Here is a 24,260-nt window from a genome sequence, read left to right on the forward strand (position 1 = left end):
ATTGTAAAAATGGTTTTATATCCCATAAACGTGGTAATATTTGCACAATACAAATAATCCCTATTTCCACTTTTCGGATTTTCGGGCCTTGATATTTATTCTGTGATAAATTATTTTATTAATATCGGTTTGCCTTCAAATATTGAATTCAATACTTGAAATATTATTTTGCTAGGTAGCATGTCTTATTCACTTTCCAAAAACGAATATAATATATATTATATTATACATGTACCTATTTCAGTTGCTTTCTTGTAAACGTAACATAATCTATTACCGAATACTTTAAATTCAACACGAACCCATTTGTTTGAAGGATATTACAAATCAAATCATCCTATAAACGACACACGAGTGTGTTTTAAGCGATCCATTACCATACATGCATACCTATCTATTATCAGAAATGGAGTTAGACATGCAAACAATTCGCGATTCGTGGCCAAATCCGAACTTCCAGTGTCAGAATTACATCAACAGCTGACCTAGTTAAATTGTATTAGGTCTGTCTTGCACTTCGCAATTTTTTCTAAGAGCTCATAAATAGTTTAAATTTTAAACGTTTATTATACTATATTAGTATTATTATGTGTTCTTAAGTGCGCGTCTAGTTTCGAATAGCGTTAAATTATGTAAAACCTATTTATGTACCAACTAAACTTTTTTTATACAGCTGCTATATTTTTTTAACCATCGACGACACTATTTGTGTAAAACGCAATCTCTATATTATTTAATCTAAATTTAATTTAGTCACTGTTATGGTATGAATTGTAACAAATCGCCATCAATAACAACAATTATTCCATAGTCGTATTATTATGTACAATTTATTGTCATACTGGTAATATGGCAGATGTTTTTAAACAATTGAAACAGGATAGAGCCTATACGAATTTGGATAGACTGAAAATAATTTTGCCCAGCGATCCGGATTGGCAGTTGAGTACGTACAAGAAACTGGTGGAAAGACAAAGGGACTTGAGCAAACAAATTATGTAAGAGTGTATATATATAATTGCATAAAGTAGTAATAATTAGTACCGATACTCCACTTTGTTCAGTCTTAGCTGCGATGGGAATCACAACTTTGTAGATTTTTCGTTTATAAAATTACAGAGTAAACGATTCAATATCCATTACATCGTCCCTTAAAGTGGGCTGTTTACTGCAAACGGCGTTCATTCGGACACCCAAAGAAATATTAGCAAAACAGCATATCGATTGTGCACAAGAACCTGACAATGAAACAATGGAGGAGTTTGACAGGAGTGCAGAACTGTGGACCAATAAGGAAATAGTTCTTGCAGCTCAAGTATTAAGCGCCAACGATCCTAAAATACACGGTGTCAGGTTTGCCAACGATAATCAAATGAGAAGAGTGTACGACATTATTTTCGACGTTTTCAGATGTAAGACCGTCAATCGTTTATTCTGTAAACATACAATTGCCAAACAATGTACTTGTTTATATATTATACACATTATTGTTTATATTATACACTCTAGTAATAGTTATAACGAATAACATGACATAAATGTACTATTTATAAGTAGTTGAATATCACAAATTCACATATTATAGCCCCTTTAAAAACACGATGTTTAAAACGATTTATTGAAAAGTCAACAAGTAAAATTCGTTTGTTTTTTCAGACCGAACGATTATCAACGAAATACTCCACAACATCGATTTCAAAAAAATCTACCCGGCCGTAAGTTTCATATTCAGGTAACCCTTTCAGTCCACACTCCACAGGCACAATATAATGTGCACAATTTTTTTTTTTTTTTTTTGTGGTAATACTTACACATGTGATAACGATTTAACTTAATGGAAAAACATTTGTATTATACCAACGGAATATCAAGAAAATTAGAAATTTTGTATTGCATGTATTATGGTAAGTATTATCATGGTGTATGTTGTAGTATGTTATGTATTAGAAAAAAAATATTCTCTTAATTGTATTTTGAACCGAAAGGGTTAATATGTTGCGGTACCAATCGCGAATTTAACCGTTTTTTATTTTATTTTTGTTGACTAGTATACGAAAATGGAGTTGCTCGTGTGGTTGATGTTGTTTGATTACTATCGCAACAAATTCATGCCGAGAATTCTAGATGAAAAGGATCTAGAGAGTTTTCGCAAATTGAAACTATTAGAAATAGCCGAAATCCTGTGCGGGGTAAAAATCCAGCTGGCTGCTTCGTTTTCAAAATTTAGGATAAAACATTGCGCATTGTCTCTATCCGACATGCTGCCCAAACATTTGCGCAACGATCGATTCAAGAAATCGTCGGAAACCGTTATTAGTTGTTGGATAAATACATTTTTGACCAGGTAAAACAACAGCTTTAAATCGTTTAAAGTGTACGTAATCATTTTAACATTTTATTAAAAAAAAAAAAAACTGTAGATTTTCAGCTAATAATGTTATAGAACATTGATAATGTTTTTAGGATTTTTTATAAATAAATGAGTAAATGAGTGAGTGAGTACACGTATCGAGTAAAAAAGTGGAGTAAATGAGTAGTCACAGAATGAGTAATCGAGTAATGATCATTTAGCGCAGTGGCGTAACTGGAGACTAGAGCGCGCAGGGGCAAGACGTTTTATTGCGCCCTTAATTACATGTTAGTCCTAAATTTGAACGCGCAGCTTCACCCTCCACTGCATCCACGATTGCTACGCCCCTGATTTAGCGTGACACAAATGATCTCTCGAATTTAACTCCAAGTCTAGAAACATTATCGGTGTTTGCCCTTAAAACGAACTCTTTTGAATGACATCGTTTTGTTTTACACATTGTTGAACAGTGTTGAACGCGTGACCAAAGTGTTGAACGAAGCGGGATTGCGTCAAGTAAACACAATCGCAGATCTTGCACCTGGAACTTACAAAATGGACGCCTTGCTGCCTTATTTCGTACAAGTTTACCCCGTGGACAAATCCGAATTCCTCAAGAAAATCACATTATTCCAGAGACACTTGCTGATCCTCCAGGTAAAAAATAATTATTACTCTTAACAGCTACAGCTCGAGTAACGACGAAAACGAATTATTACTTTACAAACGAAAGGGGCCAATACAGGCAAAACCAATACACGAATGTATATGTCATAACGTTAACATATGAGGTACAAAACAAGGCACACAAATAACGTACGTTTGACCATAGCCCAAAATTGTCAAGGTCAAGACGGTGACAGGGCGAAGGACCGAAATACTGTCTGTATTCTTGAGAACCAACCCCCCACTGTTGTTTTTTACAGTTTTTTTTAAGTCTGGTCCCTCCAATTGTATATTCTTGTAAGACAATGTTTGTGTTTTGCATTTTACTACAATACAACGGTACCGCACGCATTTTTTATTCGTTTCGTGTAAAAAAACATTGCGTTCTAAAAAACCAACGTTCGGTTCACATGTTACATAAATCAATTTTTTAGTAATACTTAAGGGGGTAAAGCCTCTTTCTTATCTAACCTTGGTGGCTGTAGACCTGCACGAGTTTACTGTTTAGTAATTTTCATTTTAGTTTTTCCACATTCCCATATTGCTAGTACAAGTACATCATAACACGGGAAATTCAATAAAAAAAGATGTACATAACGATAAAACGTAGTGTTTCGTTTTTATTTAACCCCTCCCCTCCCAAAAAAAAACCTATATTTTTTTCTTTGCACTAAAATAAATACGAACGCGTTTTGAAAAAATCAAATTGCACATTTTCCTTATTTACAGTATGTAAACATTATTTATTTATTTATTTGGACTGTAGGGTCATACGTTCAAAACGATTTGCCGGACAAACAATGCACTATAGATAACAGTTTATTGACCTGTTTCTTATCGATTACTCAAGTGATATTAAGTGTATCATTTATGAAAAAAAAATGTTTTCTTTACGAATAAGTTCCCGTTTATCTTTAATATCGTGTTTTACAAATGAATTGATCGTATAATTGAAAATTATAAAAAAAAGTATATAATTGTTTGTATAGTAATAGCATTGTTACACCAAATGTTATTATCGATGGTGTATTAAATCTAAATACGCAATCTTAATTTCTACGATGTTGTTAAATGCACTAAATAATACAATAATTATTAAACGCATATTATTAAATCTTACTCAAGCTACTTGTTGATTATTGTTCGCAGGATATATAAAGTTTTCAATATTTCTCTCTTTGTTTTACACTCTCTTTGTTCTTCTTGAGTTATTAAAACGCCATTAAAGGCCAAATAATTGGCATAGAAAACTGTTTGTATGAGATAGCACTTGAGTGGAATTAGAAGAAATTATATTCTATACTTAAACGATTTTCATCCTAGATAGTCGACAAAAAAAAATAACCTTCTACGCGACAAGTACTACAGAAATTATTTTATATTATTTAAAACGACATATTCCGGTAGTTTTATTTAAACGGGTTGCATGTATTTATTCTGTATTATCTTAAATATGGGCGTGTAGAAATTAGATCTTCTTTAAATCGACAGAGTTTAAGAATTGCTGGTTTTAGCTTTGATGTTGGGTGTTGGTTTTACAATAATTATGTGTGTTGTTTTTTTGTGTGTGTCACAATAACTTTTTGTCCTCTGGACAGATTTTTTAATAATGTATTTATTAGATACTTGGCATATACTTATACATGCCATCTCCATAATTATTTGGAGAGACCTTCAAATCAAGCATTTCACATGGATTACAATACAGCTGTTATATACATTCGTCACTGTTTACATAAACAGTTGGTGTTAGTAGTAGAAAAAAATATGATCACACAGTTATACACAAATAGTATAAAATTTAATACTTCATTATTAAATAAGTTTTACATTTTTCTATCCTACGTAAGCGCATGAAAAATTAATAAACAATAATAGTAATAACAACTAAACAAAAATCACAAAACATATAAATAAATATAGTTAATAAAATATTCACTAACAACCGCATGAATACTATAATGTGTATTATATTTCAGTTATGCTTAACATTTCTGTTAATCTTTTGTAAGTCAAATTTACAATAATATAATTTTCAAATCTATTTACGAATAACGATGTAAAATGTAAGATAAATTATTAATTTTTCGTTTATTGCTACTATACCATAAATGTGGCGTTGATGTGGTGGGATTACAGTAGGCAAAATATTTATTTTTATGCAAAAATTGGCGATTTTTGAAATATACGTGCTTAAGTCATCATAATACAAATTTGCTCGGTGAATAGAATTAGTAATTATCTATTCGACAGTTAAGTGTATTATTCGACTGGCAGTATATCTTGCCTGCGTCACTAAAACACGGTGGCGTTAACAATTTTTCTGGTTTGGCCAACAATTTTGTTATAACGCCGTTGCTCGGCGAACACATGCTCATACCAGATCGCTGGTCTTTCTGAGCTGGGCCTGTATTGAGGCGAACGTCTTGCCTTTGGTCTCGGGCAGCCACAGGACACAGCAGATGATTGACACCAGGCTGAACATAGACGAAACCATGTAATTCCTGTACATGCCGCCACTTTCGGCCAGCACCGGATAGATCTTGAGCGCCAGAAACGAAACTATGGTCAGCGTAATGGTGTTGATGGCGTTGGCCGTTGACCGGGTGTTGGACGGGAACAGCTCGCAATTGATGGTGGACAGTAGCGAGCCCAGTCCGATCGTGTGCGCCACGGACAGACCGCCGACGGCCAAAATGCACAGCCAACCGTATTCGGTGACGTCGTACGCGGTATGGCGGTCCATGTAGAAGTAACCGAATATGGCCGTGTCGAACACAAAACAGAAGGTGCACGACAATATCATCAGCGGTCGGCGGCCAACGTGGTCCGCCAGAATGGTGGACGGTAACGCGGAGAAGAGCACCGAACAAGCGAACACCACGGACAGCTTGTTGGGGTCGACGTCCACGTGCATTTCTGAGAACGTGATGGACGCATACGATATGAGCGCGGTGATACCGGCCATCACCCTGAACACGGACAGCCCCTGGACGATGATGAGCGCTTTCAGGCTTATCCAGTCGGTGAACAGCTCGGAAAATGTGGCGCCTCTCATCTCTTTGCAGATGCACTCGACGACGGCTTCCATCTCTTCGTCGACGGTCCGGTTGGCGCCTCCTCTAAGCCAGACCAACGAGCGTTTGGCCTCGGCCATTCTGTTCTGCATGACGAAAAAGTGCGGCGACTCGGGTATAAAGGCGAACAGGCCGAAAAACAAAACGGGACCCAACATCAGGGCGTACGTCAGACGGCTGTAGTCCAAATACGTGCCCGCCACGTAAACGTACAGTATGCCCACGTACATGAGTATTTGGAACATGGTGCCCAGGGCGCCGCGGATTTTCGGGCCGGCTATTTCGCCAGCGTACACCGGCAGCACCGTGTACGCTCCGGCCGACAGCAGGCCTTGGCAAAACCGAATGACCAACAGGCCCTGGAACGTGTCCACCCACAGCACGGCCATCCACGTGAATAGGGCGAGAGGGCCAATGATCAACAGACTGGGCTTGCGGCCCCATTTGTCGGACATGATCCCGAACGGTATGGACCCGAGAATCAGACCCCAGTCGATTACCGACACAAACCACGAGCTTTCGTCAACGGTCATTGGGATCGGGCTGTTGGGACCGAGAAGTTGGCCCATGATCGGAGACGTCCAGCCCAGTATGATACCCACGTTCATTATGGACAACGACCCTGAAATCATAATAACCATTTAGGTGTTAGCCATCACACATTTTAAACGGAGCGCCGACGGTAACATTTGCATTGTGTACAGTTTATCTACAGTGGAAATTTATCTAAAATGAATTACATTTTTTTTTTTGAACCACTTAGGCCATTGACTTGAAAAAATAAAATATATTATGCTATCATAATAACTCATAAATAAATCTTGAGATATCATATCGTGTCACCTTCATAGAATTGTCAGTAATTCGTTCGCTATGCATTTGCATTCTAATTATTGACTGATTAATTAAGTAATTGTCGTTTATACATGTACATGTTTTACTAAGTGTCGATATTAGATGTGATTATAAAACCACACTAAGTTATAACCACTTAATAGTCCCTATGAAAAATATTATTTTTCTCGTTGCAATGTTATAATATTGTTTTAAAAGAAGAAATGATGTTGCTGAGAACTTAGTTCTCGTTTAGTTATTAGAACGGTAACTGTGACATTCACGGTTATGATAATAATAATGATCATAACTGATTACCGTTGTCGATATGAGTTTATTGAGAGTAAATCGAAGTTTGCTCAGGGCTCAGACAATAAATAAAAAAAAGTATATAGCCTTTTAACTGTGAAAGCAAGTCCATATTTTATGTTTTAACAATTTACAAACGAGTGAGCTGCTGAAATTTATTTACTAAAGATTTATAATTAATAAAAAATTTGTATACTTGTAGAAGTAAAATAAAAAGTCTTAGTACCTATAATAAATATTTTGATAAAGTATATGGTATATTTTTTAAATTTTCGTTTAGCTAAGCAACTGGGTAAAACAAATTTTCGTTAAACTTTACATAGTTCACATTGATCTATATTGTGTAGTTCAAAAGTTCAAAAAAACTATGATAAAATCATATTTTAATTTGAGTAGGTATTTTTAACTGTGTACGATGATAAAAAAAAAGTAATTAGAAGCCACGTGTGAGAATAACACAATAGGTATGTTTGTTGATCATTAAATAATTCAGATTTGATCCACATTTGTGCTAATATGATTCATTGCAATTTTAATGATTTGTTTAACATATTTACTATTATTTTTTTTTTTTAGTTCAATGTACCGTTGTTTGAAATTCGTGAGACATATATTTTTAACTATTTGGGTGTCTAATTAACCATGGAGGAGGAGGGTATTGAATAGCCCTTTTTTTGCTACCAAGAATTAGTACATTACTATACTATATTATAGTGATAACAGAGGTAGTTGATTATTTTTTTGTGTGATTTAACAAGGTCCATAGGTCAGATAAACAAGATAATAATGTACAAATAAATATGTATAATATATAATTTATTTCAAAACAAAATCATTATTACCAAAAATCTGGGGTAGGGGTACTCGTTTACTCCCTCTACCCAAAGGCTTCACTTGTCGGTAAAATGACAGCCATTATATTATTATTATTATTTTAAATACGACTATTATTATTGAACCATTTTTTTTTATGGACTATTTGAGATTTTAATAGGTTTTTGAATATCGATATTAGAGATACAGGTGCCATATTTTGATACAAAAAAGTATGCACCTAACTACGCACAAAATGTAAAACCTCAACTTTTGACTCTCAACTACAGATTTGATTTGTAGTATGTCACTTATGTGCAAGGAAAACAGGTATTATGACGTATAATACAGCATAATATTATATGGTCTAATATATATATATATATATATATATATATTATATATATTGTATTATTATTATTACTTTGTTACATATTATTATCAGTATTGACCATTTAGCTAGCATATATTACAAGTCGTTATACTACAAGTGCATTGTGCTACAAGCGGAATACACCGTACATTTGAAATTTTTTATTTGTGCTAAATACAAATAGTGTTAATTAACATTTCTCTAGTGGGTCAATTTAAATATAGTACTGATGCTAAACACACGAATTATAATCAACGGTTTTTAAATGAAACGCGACGATCAATCTGTTTGACGTGCACTTACTGTTGACACCGTTGTCTACATTATAACTTGTGTACTTTATTTATTAAACGCAGATCGTTAAAAAATTAGATACATAAAATATGTTAAATCGCAATTGACGGTTTTTTTTAATTTTACATCTACCCGTTTCATCATGAAGAAAATCACGACGTTTACATGTTTTAGTGTAATATTAGTGTAGTCTATTATTAATAAGAAGCTGCGTCTCCAAGATTAAGAACAAGACTTACATTAATTATACACCGCATATTATATTGCATTATTATTCAGCGAATTCTAATGGCAAAAATATTTGTCCAGTCGAAATAACCAATTATCAAAAAAATCATCGACATTTTTGCCACTTTGTTGTATACAATCACAGTCGTGCATTGGATTTAATTATACGTACTATATTTTGTTCCTAGAAGTATAGACTTATTTAATAAACTACTGTGCGAATTAGCTGTTAAGACTGATAACGGTCTTAGTCAGAACAAAATAAAATATTTCTTTAGCTTAATACCTATGCGTGGGCAGAGCTAAGACATTTCTCATCAGAGAAACTGGAAAAAAGGTTTTTTTTTAACGTAGTATTTATGTTGGTTTGTCGGTGTAAAAATGATGGTTATTTATTATTATAATATTACACTCATAGCGCCAATCAATGCAATTAAACAATGTATACTACATGAGTTAGGATGTTAAGTTTGGGATTTTTACCTTTTTGCAACTGGTTTCAAATTTGGAAATACACACCAGACAACGGCGGTAAAACAGTATTTATGAAAATTAATTTTCACAATATGGTTTCTATATCCCACACGGTTCACACTACTCTATATTTTGTTATAATATAAAACAAATTTTTATTATTTACAAAAATTAAATAACGTTTAAAAACTGAGATTTTTCTTGTTTAAAAAACACTCTTACATACCACGATAAACTTTTATCGTTAACAACAATGTTTAAAAAATAATACAATATTATAGATTACTAAAAAACAAGTCTATGTAAGATCTTACCTGCTATCGCGGCTAAAAATTGTCTTACGGTTCCTTTGCTAACCATTTTTTTTAGATGGAATTAAAAAAAAAAAAATTAAAAACAAATAAATAATAATAATAAAAAAGCGTTTTAAAAATAGTGAGTATAAAGTGTACGAGTTAAGTTCAAATTAAATGGTTAATGACCATGATGGCCATGATGATGATGCATGTTGGACATGTTGAGTTGTGTACACGTGTGTCCACAACTAGACTGAGCCGGAGCCAAACGGAAAATAAATCATAATATAAATTCTTGTCCATCAGAACGGCTGCGGTTCTCTTATCTTCAACTTGTAAAATTCTCAACAATGTATCGAACCTTTTGCATATAATAATCCTATAATAATCATCACGTGTCGGTCATTATATACATGTATATGTGTACACACTTACGCGTGCAGTACTACAATAATTGTTTGTCGGGGCACCAGAACAAAATAATTATCAAAAACATAGTTTAAGTACAGTCTGGGGCGTCATTTCTGATTTTCTCTTTAGTGGGGCAAACTTCTATAGGCCCATGTTAATGATAAATCACAACCACAAACTATTTCTTGGCACACATTCAAACGTAGGTATAGTTTTAGGATGACAGATCCGGCCCTAGAAGACACCCACCTAAAACGGCCCACTGGGTAACCTTCATGTTATATATAGACCGCGGATTTATATGAAATTGCATGTATTTCATGGGTCCTTTATTATACCATAATTTGTTTGTGCATATTTTATGAAATTTGCATAAAATATGTTTTTGCATATGCAACTGCATATCGCATATTTTTTGTGCATATATAATAAAATAATCATTTTTAAATTATTAAATTGTTGCTTATCAAATAATAATAATAATAATTTAATAATATATTATGCAATAAAAGTTATTAAACGTAATTTTTTTTTCAATAAATATTTTAGTTTTTTAATTTTCTTTATGTTATTTATATATATATATATATAAATGTATTAATGTTCAAAACTTAAAATGTATTGATAAATTAAGTGGCTTAAAAATGTTAAAAAGAAAAGAGTAAATGTAATCTATATTAGCGTCAATTTCCTTTGTTACGCAATAGTAGGCCAGCAATGAAACAAGTCTGTACTTGAACCTACAAGAATACAAGTATATGGAAATTAAGAGAAAATAAAATAAAAAAATGTTGTAAGATATAATAATTACGATAATTTTGTATTTTTATTTTGGTTTAAATTAATTAAAATAATTGAACGTAATAGCCTTTGTCTACATTTACACGAAAATTTCATATCGGCTCTAAAAAAGTAAAAGAAATATAATGCCTAAGTCTGCCCTCCCCCCCCCCCACACACAAATTATGCCCTGAGTATAGTGCACAATATAGTTTCGATACTCTGGAAACTTGATTAAATAATCATTTTTAGCAGCCCATGTTTTTGTATTGTACCACCAAGACAGATAGTTATGAGCATTATCAGTTTTATTAGATATTAGATTAGCTTAATTGCTGTAACTGCGTCTGCAAGATAAGTATTTACCACTTATCTCAACTCTGAACTCGCAGTTGAATGGATTAAAAAGAAAATAGTTATCGGTAGACGGGTTTGAATGAAAATGAATGAACATTGAACACCGTCGTTTGTGGGGAAATAACGGTGTTCATTCGTTTGCATTTAAATACTAATTTTCAACCCGTATTGAATCCACAAGGCAGTCAATAACCTCTGATGATCGTTACCTAAAAGATTTTATAATAATTGTGTTATTATTGATGACTCTTCGCCCCTTCCTGTGCCCTTGAACAGTGCGGTCGGGGATTCACATGCCTTCAAGAATAATTATAAATATCTATAACTATAAATATTTCAGATATACCTCAACCTATATTGTGGTATAAATATAACCTATATAATAACTTTATGCGTTATAGACTATAATCTATGTAGCTAAAAATTAAATGTATGTCAAGTGATTAAAATATATTTTGTTAGAAGACGAAAATTCGTGAATGTAAAAATATTGCTATACGATGAGTAATAAATATGTATTATTAAGTATATTGATACTTAAATGTGTTACCACCTACACAGACCTACCTCAACGTTTCTATAATTATAATGCCGAAAAATGTCATATGCATAAATAAATAACGTTTCTAAGGGAGAATAACAGCTAATCGACCAACTTAAAAACAATAATATTTAAACACTGAATTTTATAACTGTGATCAGTGATTATAATTCACTAAGCGATTTATTCATTAATGACGATCACACTTTACAAATCAATCGTAAATCTGATTTAACTGACTCAGCTCTACTGACAACCTAGTTTTAAATGTGGCAAATTATCTGTAGTAAAATGCATTATATTATAAAAATGTGTATATCTTTAAAAACATAAAATCGTCAAGAGATTTATTGTTTGTACAAGTTAAAACATTTTAACATGATGTGTTTTTATTATAATTTGTATTTAACTAATTAACTAATTTTTTGTGTGCTCTCGGCTATGCAACACCGGCCAACAATATTCTGTCGTTTTCGGTAGACTCTGCTCTGATTCAAGTTGCATCATGCAACTAACTTGTTAAATAAATTGAATTTATTCAAATTTTATACAGGAACGAAGATATTGTCTGGGGCCTGCTATGTTGGACCGAACGATGAGTGCTCATAAGCTGTGTGGAAATGTAGCTCAAACGCATTTTACCATCCAAAGCGCTGTGGCTTACTTGGCGTCATTGTTGTTCAAACGGAGACAGTCGTTAATCGTTTTTGGAGCCGCCGAAAGGTAATTAGTAGAACTCTAGCATTATAGAACTCTAACAGCTGTGTTTACAATAAAACATAACACCTATTATAGTGTCTGCTAATTTGAACAAAAAAAACATACTATTAATATAGTGTTTTTCATTTAAAAAAGGAAAACGGACTACTATAGTTATTTTGTTAAATTGGGCGTGCAAAATTGCAAGCTGTTGACCAAAGATTTCTTGCAATCGTCCACAGAAAATCCTTTGCTGTTGGACATCGTCGCTATATTGGCTACTCCGCCCAACACTAACACTGGCGTAAGAGATAATGCATACTGTATATTTTAATAGCTTAGCCACAAATATTATCGATTAAAAAAAAAATCTCCCAAAAACATAGGTAATAGTTTTTCCTCAATACCCACCGAGTTGGGTACCGATTTGTCGCAGAATAATCGCGTTTTTATGGGTGTGTATCATAAGTTACACTTTTGCTCGGTTAACTGAGACGATCGAATGCAATCTAAATAAAATTGTAATTATATAATTCCTACTATTATAAAAAACAAAAACTAGGTACTTAATTTCATGTATTAATGTTTGTATTGTAGAAATGGTGGAAAATTGCTGGGAGGGAGGGAGTAGGACGAAGAATCGAGTACTCTTATTGCGCCAATGTTTTTAACCTTTCTGTGATAAAAATTATCCAAGATCTCAAACAAACAAATATTTACGTTTATCGATTGTATAATTACAATAAACACTTCAAATAAAGAGATTAAGATGTCAAACTTAATTGTATAGGTTGATTTCATACAAGTACATGTTTTATTCATTGTACATACTATGAGTATAATAATTATGATATAAACTAAAACTCTAATTAGTTATGAAGGGGTAATTCGAAAAAAAGTTCATAGAAATCATTTCAAGCATTGCGACTAAATACTAATGATAATAGGTATGATAACTTGGCGTTTATCGTTGAGAAATTATTAAATTTATTATTAACACCGCGTTATCTGTATGTGTAAACAGCAAATTAATATATAAAGTATTTTAAAGATAATATAAAGTATTGTAAAAAATATGATACAAATAACAAGTGCTAAATAAACCTATTTTGTTTCGTAGTATAAATCATATATATGTTTAAGTCGTATTTAAAATAGTCTGCATTTCTAGATACCTACTAAACAGAATTAAAGTACCCGTCTATTAATATAATTTAGTTTTACCTTAAATGCGTATGTATAAGGAGAGGGTTTTTACTTGATAAGTAAAAGGATAGAGCTACGCTTATAAAATGTTAAAACAATTTTTAAATACATAATAAACGCATTAACGCTTAAATAGAAAACAAAGATTAAAAATCCATAAGTCTCAATTCGGAGTACTGTGTTTTGTATTTTTACCTATTGTCAAATTTCGTTCACAGTTCACTCAACAAAAATGAGTTGAAGATTGATAAAACAATATATATATTTATATATATATATATATGTGTCAAAATATATCTATAAAAATAGTAGAGTAGCTTTCTACAACTCTCTTATCTAAATTTATCGAACATTTTGTGTAAATTATGTTTTATAACGTTAAAAAGGTAAACGAATAATTATTCATTATGACATAATGTACTTAGTATTTAAAATAGTTTTAATGCTAAAACTAGCAGTCCTCTTGCAACATATTGACAATCGTTCAATAATTTTAATACCTACCCACACTTCATCCTTTTTTAATAAAAGTTTATCGAATATAATTAAAAACAAACACACAAATTCAAATTAGCCGCTAAAAATATTATATTAGGTAACAACTGATAATAGAACTATTATTATTGCAAAAGGGTATTGCACAAAAATAATTTAATAATTATATATTATCTTCGAGACAATATATAACGTGTGTATTGACACTCTTTAATATTTAATTAATATACATATAGTAATTGGTCAATTTTAATAATATTATTATCGAAACGAAAATTATTTGTATATAAATTATTATTTATAATAATCAAGCTAATATTATAATTAGTTTCCTATTTATTTTTAATAAAAATTCGCTTGAATCTAAATCTAGATAAAGTGTAGTGTTTAGTTTTAATTTTAAATAATGTATGAAAATATTATTTGAACAACTTTTTATTGAAATTAGTTGTAAAAAAAGACTATTGAAATAACGTTTACACAACTTTGTCCATCATAATAAATAATAATATGTAACTGTACAGTGTACACGGAATACTTAATAACATTTATTTCAAAATCAATGCTAATATACGCCTATACTACTCATTATAGATGTGTGATGCATATTATAATTTATGTATATTAGAAAAAGTACTCTAAACGCTCTTTATAGATTGCACAATTGTGTTTTAACTTTTAAGTAGGTATACATAATATATATATATGCAAGCATATGTACTCATAATTATTTTACAGGTATAAGATGATTATTTACTATTGACAATAACCATAACCTATACGATGTAATAGTAATACGCACGTAACAAACTGTACTTATAAAGAAGTGTGTAAAAATTATAATATCCAAGTCCTAAGTAATATATAGGTATAATATTTTCCAAAAAACTGGGATGGCGACTACAAATGCGCATACTTGGTCTAGTAAACTTGCAATAAGAAGAAAACAAAACTAAGAAATCGCTTGGGCTAGCTAACTAAACATAATGTTTAAAATAATGATCTAATTATGGTAAAGAAATTAATAATTTTGTAATAACACCATTGTAATTATATTGTTGGTTAAACAATGTTGATAAAAAATCATTGTTTTTCTAATTATTTTACATATTAAAAAAAGTGAATAACACATTATTTTGTTCCGAAAACGTTCTGGAGAGAAAAACTCGATCAATAACAATTTATTTTTTTAATGTGTAATAATTGTCCCATTTGGTAAAACATATTATTTGATTTAAGAATAGAATTTGTTTATTTAGGAGATTAGGTAGCATTAATAAATATGTTTGCAATAAATTATAAATAAGAGCTTTCGGGCAAATATAGCTCATTTTCAACTAATCTGATCCATTTTTAGGTCACGGATCCTGTACAGTTGGTGTGTTCGAAGGGTGGCGACTTGACGCTGCTGAAAGCCGTGGCCTCGGTGGACTACACAGAAGAGTCTGAAGACATACCTTGTATGTCGGAGCAAAGAGACACCCTGAGGATGACCATGTCTAAACCTCAGGTCTCATATCTGTTTAGTTCTAAGTACCAAAGCCCAGCGCCTGGACGTTCTTGTATTTGCATGTTTTTACTGAATGGTCCAAATAATAGCTAGACTAGCTACAAATTTAAATATATGATGAATAATGGTTTATGTAGTGTATGCCAGCCAGCCTGGCAATATACCCTAATACCTATTGTTGTTGGCAGGTACAAATCGTAGTGTACGAGACACATTCTCGACTGGAGCTGGAAAACGGCGGCATGGTCAAATCGGTGGTGGACGAGATGAACGGTTGGGCTTATGAAAAACACAATTCAGAAAACTATTCCACGATAAAACCGGAAGAGATGTTCAACACATCTGTGGAAACTCCTTGGCGCCCAACCGTATTCCAACCAGTCGAGGTTTATATTACACTATAAACTAGTTGTGTAGAACTTAATGAAATCTGACGGTAACAACCATGCCGTTTATAGATTCCAGACGTCGACCGGTTTGAAACTTTGATATTATACCCAAATAAGAAACTAGAAACCATGGAGGAGAGTCAAGTCACAGGAAGCATTTACTTGGCTGCTGTCAAGAGAGTGGTGAGATTATATTATTATATAACTACTAAAAACATTTATTTACAATAATAATCAATTCAATGATTTACTTTTATGTGTATTATTAAGTTAGGTTTTACTTTTAGGAACTAATGACTTTCGACGCTAATCATTTGATACGTATGGCCGAGAGAAGAGGCTTATTTGGCAAGCCCGTTAAAGGGCGAAAGAACAAAACTGTCAGTCCTATTATGATGTCTCTAACCAACAGCGATGAACCGAGGTACATTAATTATAATACGATGTATGTGTTTGCAAATTGTTATTTTTATTTTTATCTTCAATAACAGGAAAACATTGAAGTTTGAACAAATGCACGCATTGGTTCCCACTCATTCTTTTGCACAGCGTTGCGTCGCCAACACATTGCGATGCCCACGTTTTATCAGACCATATGATAAAACACGTTTGGTCGTTAGATGGTGGCGTTGTTGTGTAAATCATGTTATTAAAGCTCTAAGACGACCGTTTTTCATGTGGACTAAGTTACATATGGTTAGATTAAGAAGAACAAAGGACAGTAAGGTGTTATGTTTGAATAAAGTTGTTCCAATATTTAAATCACAAAATATAAGAAATAATATGGCGAAAATGTACTTACATAGATAACTATTTAACAATTAAAAGTACATACTATTATATATATTTTTTTATTAGCTGTATGATGTAAAAAATATCATTTTTTAAATGATACTATTTAATAATAATTGTTATTAATACTCAAATTTTAATTTTTTAAATTCTATAATATTTTTTTAAACTTTTGCGTGGTCGCCATTGTTTTCATTTTGTTTACTTGTACGTGTTGTCCGCTGTTACTTTTTAGCACTTTAAGGTTACTATCTTGTAAATGACGGATAGAAACTGTTTTTGGCGCTATCTTTGTTCCCGCTGCTCCTTCGACTCTCCTCGACGGCATAGGTGATAACCGATTCACAAATTGTATACTACCCGTTTTTTGACTGGGTACAGAAAATGTTTGGTAACCGCTCGGTACTAAAGTTCGAGGTGCTTTACTCACTACAAGCTTAACTTTTGATGGTGAATCATATGCTACCTATAATTTAGGAGAAAAATAAATGTTATTAATAAAATTTGTTTATAAAAATATAATGGGTTACAATATACGACAAAATCTAGTCTAAACTACTAAATACTAATTTTTATACCTGTTTTATATTTAAACGTTCAGGAACTGTGTTATTCTTGGACACCGGACTAGAAGACATTACATCCACATCTTCATCATCATCAATGGGTTCCTCTTTAACAATCAGCTGGTTGCTGTTAGTGTTGGTTATAATATAGGAACTACTATCGTTGACAGGTGCCGTTTTCGTTTCTTCAATTGCTTCATCAGCAAACACAATCGGCATATCGAGTATCTGGTCAGCTGTGATTTCCATAACAGGAGTGGGTTGACTCTGCTGGGATTGATAGCTTGAACTACATACTACTATACTTTTCGAGTCGGGAGCCATTATTATGGGCGTTCTACTCATAGGTATTAACGACGAATCTAAAAATCAATTGTATAGTTTAACCGATAAAAGTATTAACCAACAAATCTAATGTTCTTTAAAATATATACCATTAATTTGGGATATGCTATTGTTGGTGTTACATTGTTCCTGCAACAACTCCGCCAAGGTAGAAAATTTTTGATTCCCTAATTTTGGAATAGACGATACGTCCGTTTCTAAATAATATTGAAAAACATTTTAAACATCATTTCCATGATTGTATACTAAGAAGTAAAAAACTGACTTACGATTATTTATCATTGTAGAATTTTCAAAATGCATACCGTGATCATGCATGACAGTAGATGATGGAGGTGGCATTAGTTCTTCGTCTTTTGTCATATCAATCGTCGTTGAAGTCAATGAAGTCGATGGTATATTAATCTTGCGCGAAGTAACGTTTTTCTTTGTAGGGTGGTCATTGACTTTTAACAAAAGCTTTTGATTTCCCTTATTTGAACGACCTAATATTTATTAAAACTGTTACTAAAATATTGGAAATATACTTAATAACTAATAGAACATCTGAGTATTAACTTAAAACCAAATGCGTATAAATATTATTATTATTAATATATATATAAAATAAAAAAGACTACACACATTTTATTTCAATCAAATATTGATAATAAATAATTTAAAAAAAAAAACATTATCTTACCGTAAGATTTCTTTTTGGCTACTATAGGTTTTTTGAAATCGGTTTTTTCTATTTCTGGTTTACGAACAATTTTTGGTGATGGTTCCAATACTTCTTTCAAAAAATTTCCAATTTCTTCCTGTGACAGGTTTAAAAATAAAATTAAAAATAGTGATTATGTGTAATATTTACAGAAACATAAATGAAAAAATTTGAGTTTTTTCAAATTTTATGTTAGTTGTCAACTTACTAAAACACATCTATCAACTAATTTTTGTGTTACACCTTCTCTCATTTTTGTAGAATGATTGACAACCAAATCATCATCTGCGCCACCGACTAGAATATGATTGGTTTTGCATTTAAGCTTAACTCTTAATTCCTCCAAGTCCAAAACTCTAAATTAAATTAAAATCAAAATAGTTATTTATACATTCAACTAAATAAAAAAATAAATAACATACGGAGAAAATATGCTTAGTTGTCCAGTAATAAAAACAGTAGGATATTCAAGTTCAAGTATACAGTCACCATCATATCCTCTTTTGACTTCGGACGAGTTTACAATGAAACCAATACAAACGAGACCTTCTACTTTTTCAAGAACAGCGACCTGAAATTATTTATGAAAATAATTAAATCGTTATATCTGTAAATGTTAAATATTAATGTATTATAATTAGGGTTTCATTAACTGTAAACAATTTGTTTTGTTCATGAACTTTTAGTCATGAGAAATATAAAGATATCCTATCCGTTCACTGAACATTTAAATATTTAACATTATATGCATAAGCTTTTGATGATTGAACTATATTTTTATGTACAGTTCAGGGAATACATTTTCTTACTTGACAAGCTATTGCGGCGCTGACCCCAAAACCGGCCAAAATTATAGGCCTATTTGGATCTTCAGATCTTAGTGACACAATTTTACTTCGAGTTGCATCTATCATGTTATCTAAACTAGCTTCAATATTGATTTCTTCTCGTCGTGAATAATCTTCGTAATCCCACTGTTCTAGTATGAATCAATAAACTATTACAATCGGACAACAAGTATTAACAAAATATATTTACCTTTTGCAGTTAGAGCGACAACCAATTCAGCTAAATATGATAAGGCATGCATCCAATCGTGACTCCGTGTGTATGGTTGAATTAAATAACCAGGAAAATCTGGTATCAAAATTATTACAGGATCTTTAGGCAGTTTTAACTATAAAAAAATAAAAACTAATTTAGTAGTAATATTATGTAAATAATAAGCAATTAATTTATTAAGTATTTTTTTCCTTACTGGTGGATAAGTAGTTAACATATAATTAAACGGATCAACTGGATCATCTAAATTTATAGATTTATATTTGACATCATCTTTAGACCGCCCTTGTGTGTTCAATGATATCATATCGCTTATAAATGATGGAACAATTTTTTTTAATTTCTGAAGTATAATAACAACAATTTAGTTAATCATTTTACATTAAAATTATAACAAAATGCTCTTATAAAATATTTTGATTTCTTTACTGATATTTTTCATAAATAAAAACACTTTTAATACAATACCTCTAAAATATCAATGTATGGCGCTAAATAATCATCGGGTAAATGTGTCACAAAAACACCATGCAGCCACTGGGTCAACGATGGATCCCAATAAGTGTAATTAGTCAATAAATGATGCATTTCGGCCACCGATTTTTCAGTAGATATTATTTTTTGCACATCTTCTTGCATAGTTCCTTCATATGTCAACCTTGATAAACGATTGGCATACAAAATGTTCATTGTTCTCTCAAATAAATTTTTTTGCATTTTTGTCCATCGTAATCTGTAAAAGAAAATAATCATTTTATATATAATATATAACTTGAGTAATAACTAGTCTGTAGTTTTTTTATGGACAATAATTACAAACTTATACATGAATTGGTAAGTAAGAACTAAAAATGTAAAACTGAAATTTTTTTTTTAAAAATCAAGGTTTTGATAATAAAATATATTTTATCAGTTAAAGAAGTCTCTATTCTTGTTTGTTTTAGAATTTTTTAAAGTGATAAGAGAAAAAACTAGTAAACACCGCCCATAAGAACAAGTGGTAGGGACAATATACATGCCACCATTAAAAATTGTAATTTATCGACAAATTTAAAATTTAAGGAGCAACATAAGCATTCTAACTTCAGGTTCAATTTCACCATATTATGCCACTTTTATTCTTATTTTGTTGATCATTCTTATACAATATTTTTGTAAATAATTTTGGAGGGAAAATTTACAAGTCTAATAAATACTAATAATTAAAAATTGCTAGTATGCAGAGATTTTAAACAAAATTGTGCAAGTGAAAGGCCATTATAGTAGTAGTATTAAATACAGAAAAATAATATCCTATCAAATAAAAGAAGAGAAAAATCAATCTATCAAAAACATAATCGCTATCGGGATGTTAAAACGCAATTGTTACACGCTTCCTAATATGTTGAGTTATTACATAATACACATTCACTAACAACTCTGGATGCAAATATTGCAAAATAATTGTTATTTAAATTGCGATATAAATTTTACAGTAAAAGAAATGTATTAACTAAAAAAACACATAACCTAGGTATTATTATAATTAAAAAAAAAATTAATTGTCTGTTAACATTCTTTGACGTAATAGTTTTTAACTTTTAAAATAAAAACAACAACAATACAAAAACTATCAATATTTGATAATTTTTAAGAGCGGGCCGTAAAGTATATTATAGTAGTAAATATTACTAACTTGTTTATAGAATCCTCCCATGTCTCAGAGTCTCTTGGAACTTTAGCATTTCTGTAGGGTTCCATTGATTTTGCTTCGACATCTGGTCGATATGTAAGTAGTTTTACTTCTTTGTCAACAGATTCTACATCAATATCATCGGTGGGATTTTCACTAAACAATGAATATTGACAACATTAGTAGAAAGCATAGCAATAGTTATGGTAAGAATCTTAAAAAAAACACTCTCAACACTAACTTTTGTAAAAATTTATTATGAATAAATAAAGTTTTTATTGCAGAACACAAATGGTCTTGTTGATATTCAATTGTTGAGTAACTGTGCTCAGTTAGTGTCGTATTCCTCCTAAATTTCTGCAAAGCGTAACAATTATATTATTTTAAAAATATAAATAAATAATAATTAAACAAACATTTTATGCATTGTATTATGATGAACTTACTTTTCTTTGGGATATATGTTCTAAGTAGGATGTGAAATCTGATTTTAGTTCAGGATCGGCGTCGATGTCCATTTTGAAAACTAATTAATAATCATACACTAAATTAATCAAACTATCTCTTAAAATATTTTATGCCACAAAAAATTGTAAAATTTACTAACCGAATTGCCAGTTACAAGTAAATATGTAAACAACACTAAGCCCTCATCAAAACGTTCATTTGATAAATACCACAAGATAAGGTAAAACAATATTATTTTTTATCTACTCTGTGTAAGTACTAACACAACAAGCTTGTTATTATGGCAGAAAATGTGAAAAAATCATCGCGTTGATCGTTTAAATTTATTAGGTATTATTGTATTAAACATAAAACAAATTAACAAAATTTTAAAATTGCGCATTGATTCGTAAAAGCATTTTAGTATTATTAAATACTATAATAATTAGTGCAGAATAAAAACAATTATATTTAATAGGAAAATGTCATGGAAAAATATTCATGGCAGACAGAGGTGCAAACAGCGCATTCTATTGGTATGACTTCATACTAACGACTATGAACAACTACAAATATTATATATACTAAAATTTGTATACCTACACACTTAATTATAATATAATATGTATGTGATTTGTGAACGACTAATGATTAAATAATTAAGGTATAATATATGATTGCATTATTACGCATTATAATTTATCCCGCTGTGCAACCGAATTATAAACAATTTTTTTTCTATGGTGTACTTGGACCTAGACCGTGAGGGTGATTGAACAAATGAAAAAATCTATCATTGCTAGGCGTTCTAACAAAAAGAGGGCAAAGTTTATTTTTTAAGTTATTGCAAGCTAAAATATTTAATTACCCGAGTCAATATTTTATCCCAATCACCTTTGGTTGCACCTCTAGTATAAGGAACAAGACCCACATGTCTATTACCTATAATATATAACAAATGGATCAATCGGGCACTTAAATACAATGACAGTACAAAATAAATACACAATAGAATCAAAACCTTTTATTCGTACAGAAAAAGATAATTAGTTTTGAAATAATTAAAAAAGCAAACAATTGCCCTTTAGTAATAAAAAAAATTAATTACACTATTCATAAGAATTTCTATTTTCCATATAAAAATTGTTGTTTTAATCTGTCACTGGTTTTTTTAACTGGCAATTTTTCAGACAGCTGTTTTTGCTCTTCTTGTAGTTCCAAAAGTTTCCTTTGATTTTCTTTAAAAGTTTCTAGTGGATTTTCAAACTGTTTATAATATGACAAAACTTCCCGCACATCGATTACTTCACTAGCTGATATCACGTTCAAAAATTCTGCCAGCTGAACAAGTTGGTGATCGTTGTCATCACCTGTCCATTTTGGAATGACTAATGCATTGTTCCTTTGTAGTTTTACAGATTTTTCATCACAATCAACCATAATTACCTTAGAAAGGTCACGATTAATGCGCTCTAAATTTTTTACATGATGTCCTTCTATATAGTCTGTTGCGTTTTTAACAAGTCTATACATTATCACTCCATTCTTGTCTAAATTATCCAAAATGGGATACACATTATAACCATTAGAAGACGTAAACACAACTACTTCATAATTCTGACCTACTTGATCTAGAAAATAGTCGACATTAGGTCTCTTTTTGAACCTCCAACCAGTCGAGTATGTCCATTCTGGATGAATTAATAAATCATTCATTTCGATGAGTAAAGTGTAAGGTGGTTGAATATATGGAAAAGCCAAGGGATCTGGAAGCAATTTTTCGTAAGAAGGTGCTCTCATCGATTCGAAAAAGTTACTAATAGCTAAACGTCCGCGTTTATACAATTTTACAGGATAAATACTATGATCATCTTCATCCGTTTTGTTACTATCGTCCTCGGACACTAGAACGTACAAGCCGGAACCAAGTATCAAAACCATTGATGCGCCAATAACAAAAAAACCAATCTTTAAATTTTTTATAGCTTTTTCCTTTTCCTTTTGTCTTTCATCTTTGTTTTCACCGAACAAATCGATTGGATCAGGTTGCTTCACTGAATCTGAAGTGTGAATAATTTTGTTTTCCGTTTGAACACTGTATAATTTGAAAGTTGATGTGATCGTTGGCTGCAATCGAGGCGACTTCTTGAAAGCGTTAAGCTCACATTTAGAACACAACGACTTCCACAGTATCGGACTGCACAGTCTAGCTCCGCGGTGTAAAAACTGAGCCATACTTAACGTGAGACGGTACGTAAGCCAGGGAACATTATCAAACTTTAATAAGATGTATATTTAAACAACTTTACTTTAAATGAAAAAATAAATAAATATAATTTATTGCGCAGTGTACTATGAATGTAATGTCGATATTTTGTTAATGACAATTAAAACATTACAATTTCCATTAGTGTTCTTGTCCGTGCATAGAGATAAGGTTTACCGTTTACAGCTTAAGATAATATTATAAAAACCGGTGAACTTAACCTCAATATATTATCTTCCACTAATATCACAGTGCTAGGACTTGGGCACTTAGTTCGTATCGAACTTCATACTGTTATGGTCTAA

At 31.4% G+C, this 24,260-nt stretch overlaps 4 protein-coding genes across 5 annotated transcripts; 1 reads left to right on the forward strand and 3 right to left on the reverse strand.

The window, feature by feature from the left end:
- Nucleotides 1-737: 737 nt before the first annotated feature.
- LOC126833998 (putative methyltransferase NSUN7) lies at nt 738-16,960 on the forward strand. The gene is made up of 12 exons (XM_050565635.1): nt 738-998; nt 1,120-1,412; nt 1,657-1,715; nt 2,049-2,344; nt 2,821-3,007; nt 12,357-12,526; nt 12,659-12,806; nt 15,561-15,713; nt 15,902-16,099; nt 16,172-16,285; nt 16,390-16,526; nt 16,594-16,960. The coding sequence occupies exons 1-12, from the start codon at nt 850-852 to the stop codon at nt 16,910-16,912; spliced, it is 2,223 nt and encodes a 740-aa protein (XP_050421592.1). The 5' UTR covers nt 738-849; the 3' UTR covers nt 16,913-16,960.
- LOC126833999 (facilitated trehalose transporter Tret1-like) lies at nt 5,089-9,902 on the reverse strand. Its single transcript, XM_050565637.1, has 2 exons — nt 9,733-9,902; nt 5,089-6,715 (listed from the first exon to the last, which is right to left on the reverse strand). Exons 1-2 carry the CDS (start codon nt 9,776-9,778, stop codon nt 5,391-5,393), a joined length of 1,371 nt encoding a protein of 456 aa, XP_050421594.1. The 5' UTR covers nt 9,779-9,902; the 3' UTR covers nt 5,089-5,390.
- LOC126833997 (KAT8 regulatory NSL complex subunit 3) lies at nt 16,625-22,106 on the reverse strand. Of its 2 annotated transcripts, none has more exons than XM_050565634.1 (15): nt 21,850-22,106; nt 21,689-21,768; nt 21,484-21,599; nt 21,246-21,398; nt 20,039-20,303; nt 19,767-19,913; nt 19,547-19,685; nt 19,318-19,487; nt 18,931-19,079; nt 18,717-18,864; nt 18,488-18,605; nt 18,111-18,290; nt 17,895-18,002; nt 17,473-17,822; nt 16,625-17,360 (listed from the first exon to the last, which is right to left on the reverse strand). In XM_050565634.1, exons 2-15 carry the CDS (start codon nt 21,758-21,760, stop codon nt 17,046-17,048), a joined length of 2,430 nt encoding a protein of 809 aa, XP_050421591.1. In that variant the 5' UTR covers nt 21,761-21,768; nt 21,850-22,106; the 3' UTR covers nt 16,625-17,045. The 2 variants fall into 2 exon arrangements, with proteins under 2 accessions (XP_050421591.1, XP_050421590.1); XM_050565633.1 differs by having other exon boundaries at nt 16,626-17,360; nt 18,075-18,290; nt 21,850-22,104.
- Nucleotides 22,107-22,691: 585 nt separating this feature from the next.
- Nucleotides 22,692-24,142, reverse strand: LOC126833612 (mitochondrial import inner membrane translocase subunit TIM50-B-like). Its single transcript, XM_050565045.1, has one exon. The coding sequence runs from the start codon at nt 23,922-23,924 to the stop codon at nt 22,815-22,817; it is 1,110 nt and encodes a 369-aa protein (XP_050421002.1). The 5' UTR covers nt 23,925-24,142; the 3' UTR covers nt 22,692-22,814.
- Between the last annotated feature and the right edge of the window lie 118 nt (nt 24,143-24,260).

The sequence above is a fragment of the Adelges cooleyi genome, unplaced genomic scaffold (genome assembly GCF_023614345.1).
Source record: "Adelges cooleyi isolate 19-005CV unplaced genomic scaffold, UGA_ACOO_1.1 ACOO_flye_CR_arks_rails_tigmint_CR_PRNA_2, whole genome shotgun sequence".
In the NCBI taxonomy this organism is placed as follows: Eukaryota; Metazoa; Arthropoda; class Insecta; order Hemiptera; family Adelgidae; genus Adelges; species Adelges cooleyi.

Bases quoted from the DNA above. Each gene is read 5' to 3' on its own strand.
- LOC126833998 (XM_050565635.1), top strand. From the start codon at position 850: ATGGCAGATGTTTTTAAACAATTGAAACAGGATAGAGCCTATACGAAT. The intron at 2,345-2,820 runs GTAAAACAACAG...ATTGTTGAACAG, and splicing joins ATAAATACATTTTTGACCAG to TGTTGAACGCGTGACCAAAG. The intron at 12,527-12,658 runs GTAATTAGTAGA...CATTTAAAAAAG, and splicing joins GTTTTTGGAGCCGCCGAAAG to GAAAACGGACTACTATAGTT.
- LOC126833999 (XM_050565637.1), bottom strand. From the start codon at position 9,778: ATGGTTAGCAAAGGAACCGTAAGACAATTTTTAGCCGCGATAGCAG. The intron at 6,716-9,732 runs GTAAGATCTTAC...TTATGATTTCAG, and splicing joins ATTTTTAGCCGCGATAGCAG to GGTCGTTGTCCATAATGAAC.
- LOC126833997 (XM_050565633.1), bottom strand. From the start codon at position 21,760: ATGGACATCGACGCCGATCCTGAACTAAAATCAGATTTCACATCCTAC. The intron at 20,304-21,245 runs GTTAGTAATATT...TTTCTTTTACAG, and splicing joins TGGGAGGATTCTATAAACAA to ATTACGATGGACAAAAATGC. The intron at 19,914-20,038 runs GTATTGTATTAA...ATTATACTTCAG, and splicing joins CATACATTGATATTTTAGAG to AAATTAAAAAAAATTGTTCC.
- LOC126833612 (XM_050565045.1), bottom strand. From the start codon at position 23,924: ATGGCTCAGTTTTTACACCGCGGAGCTAGACTGTGCAGTCCGATACTG.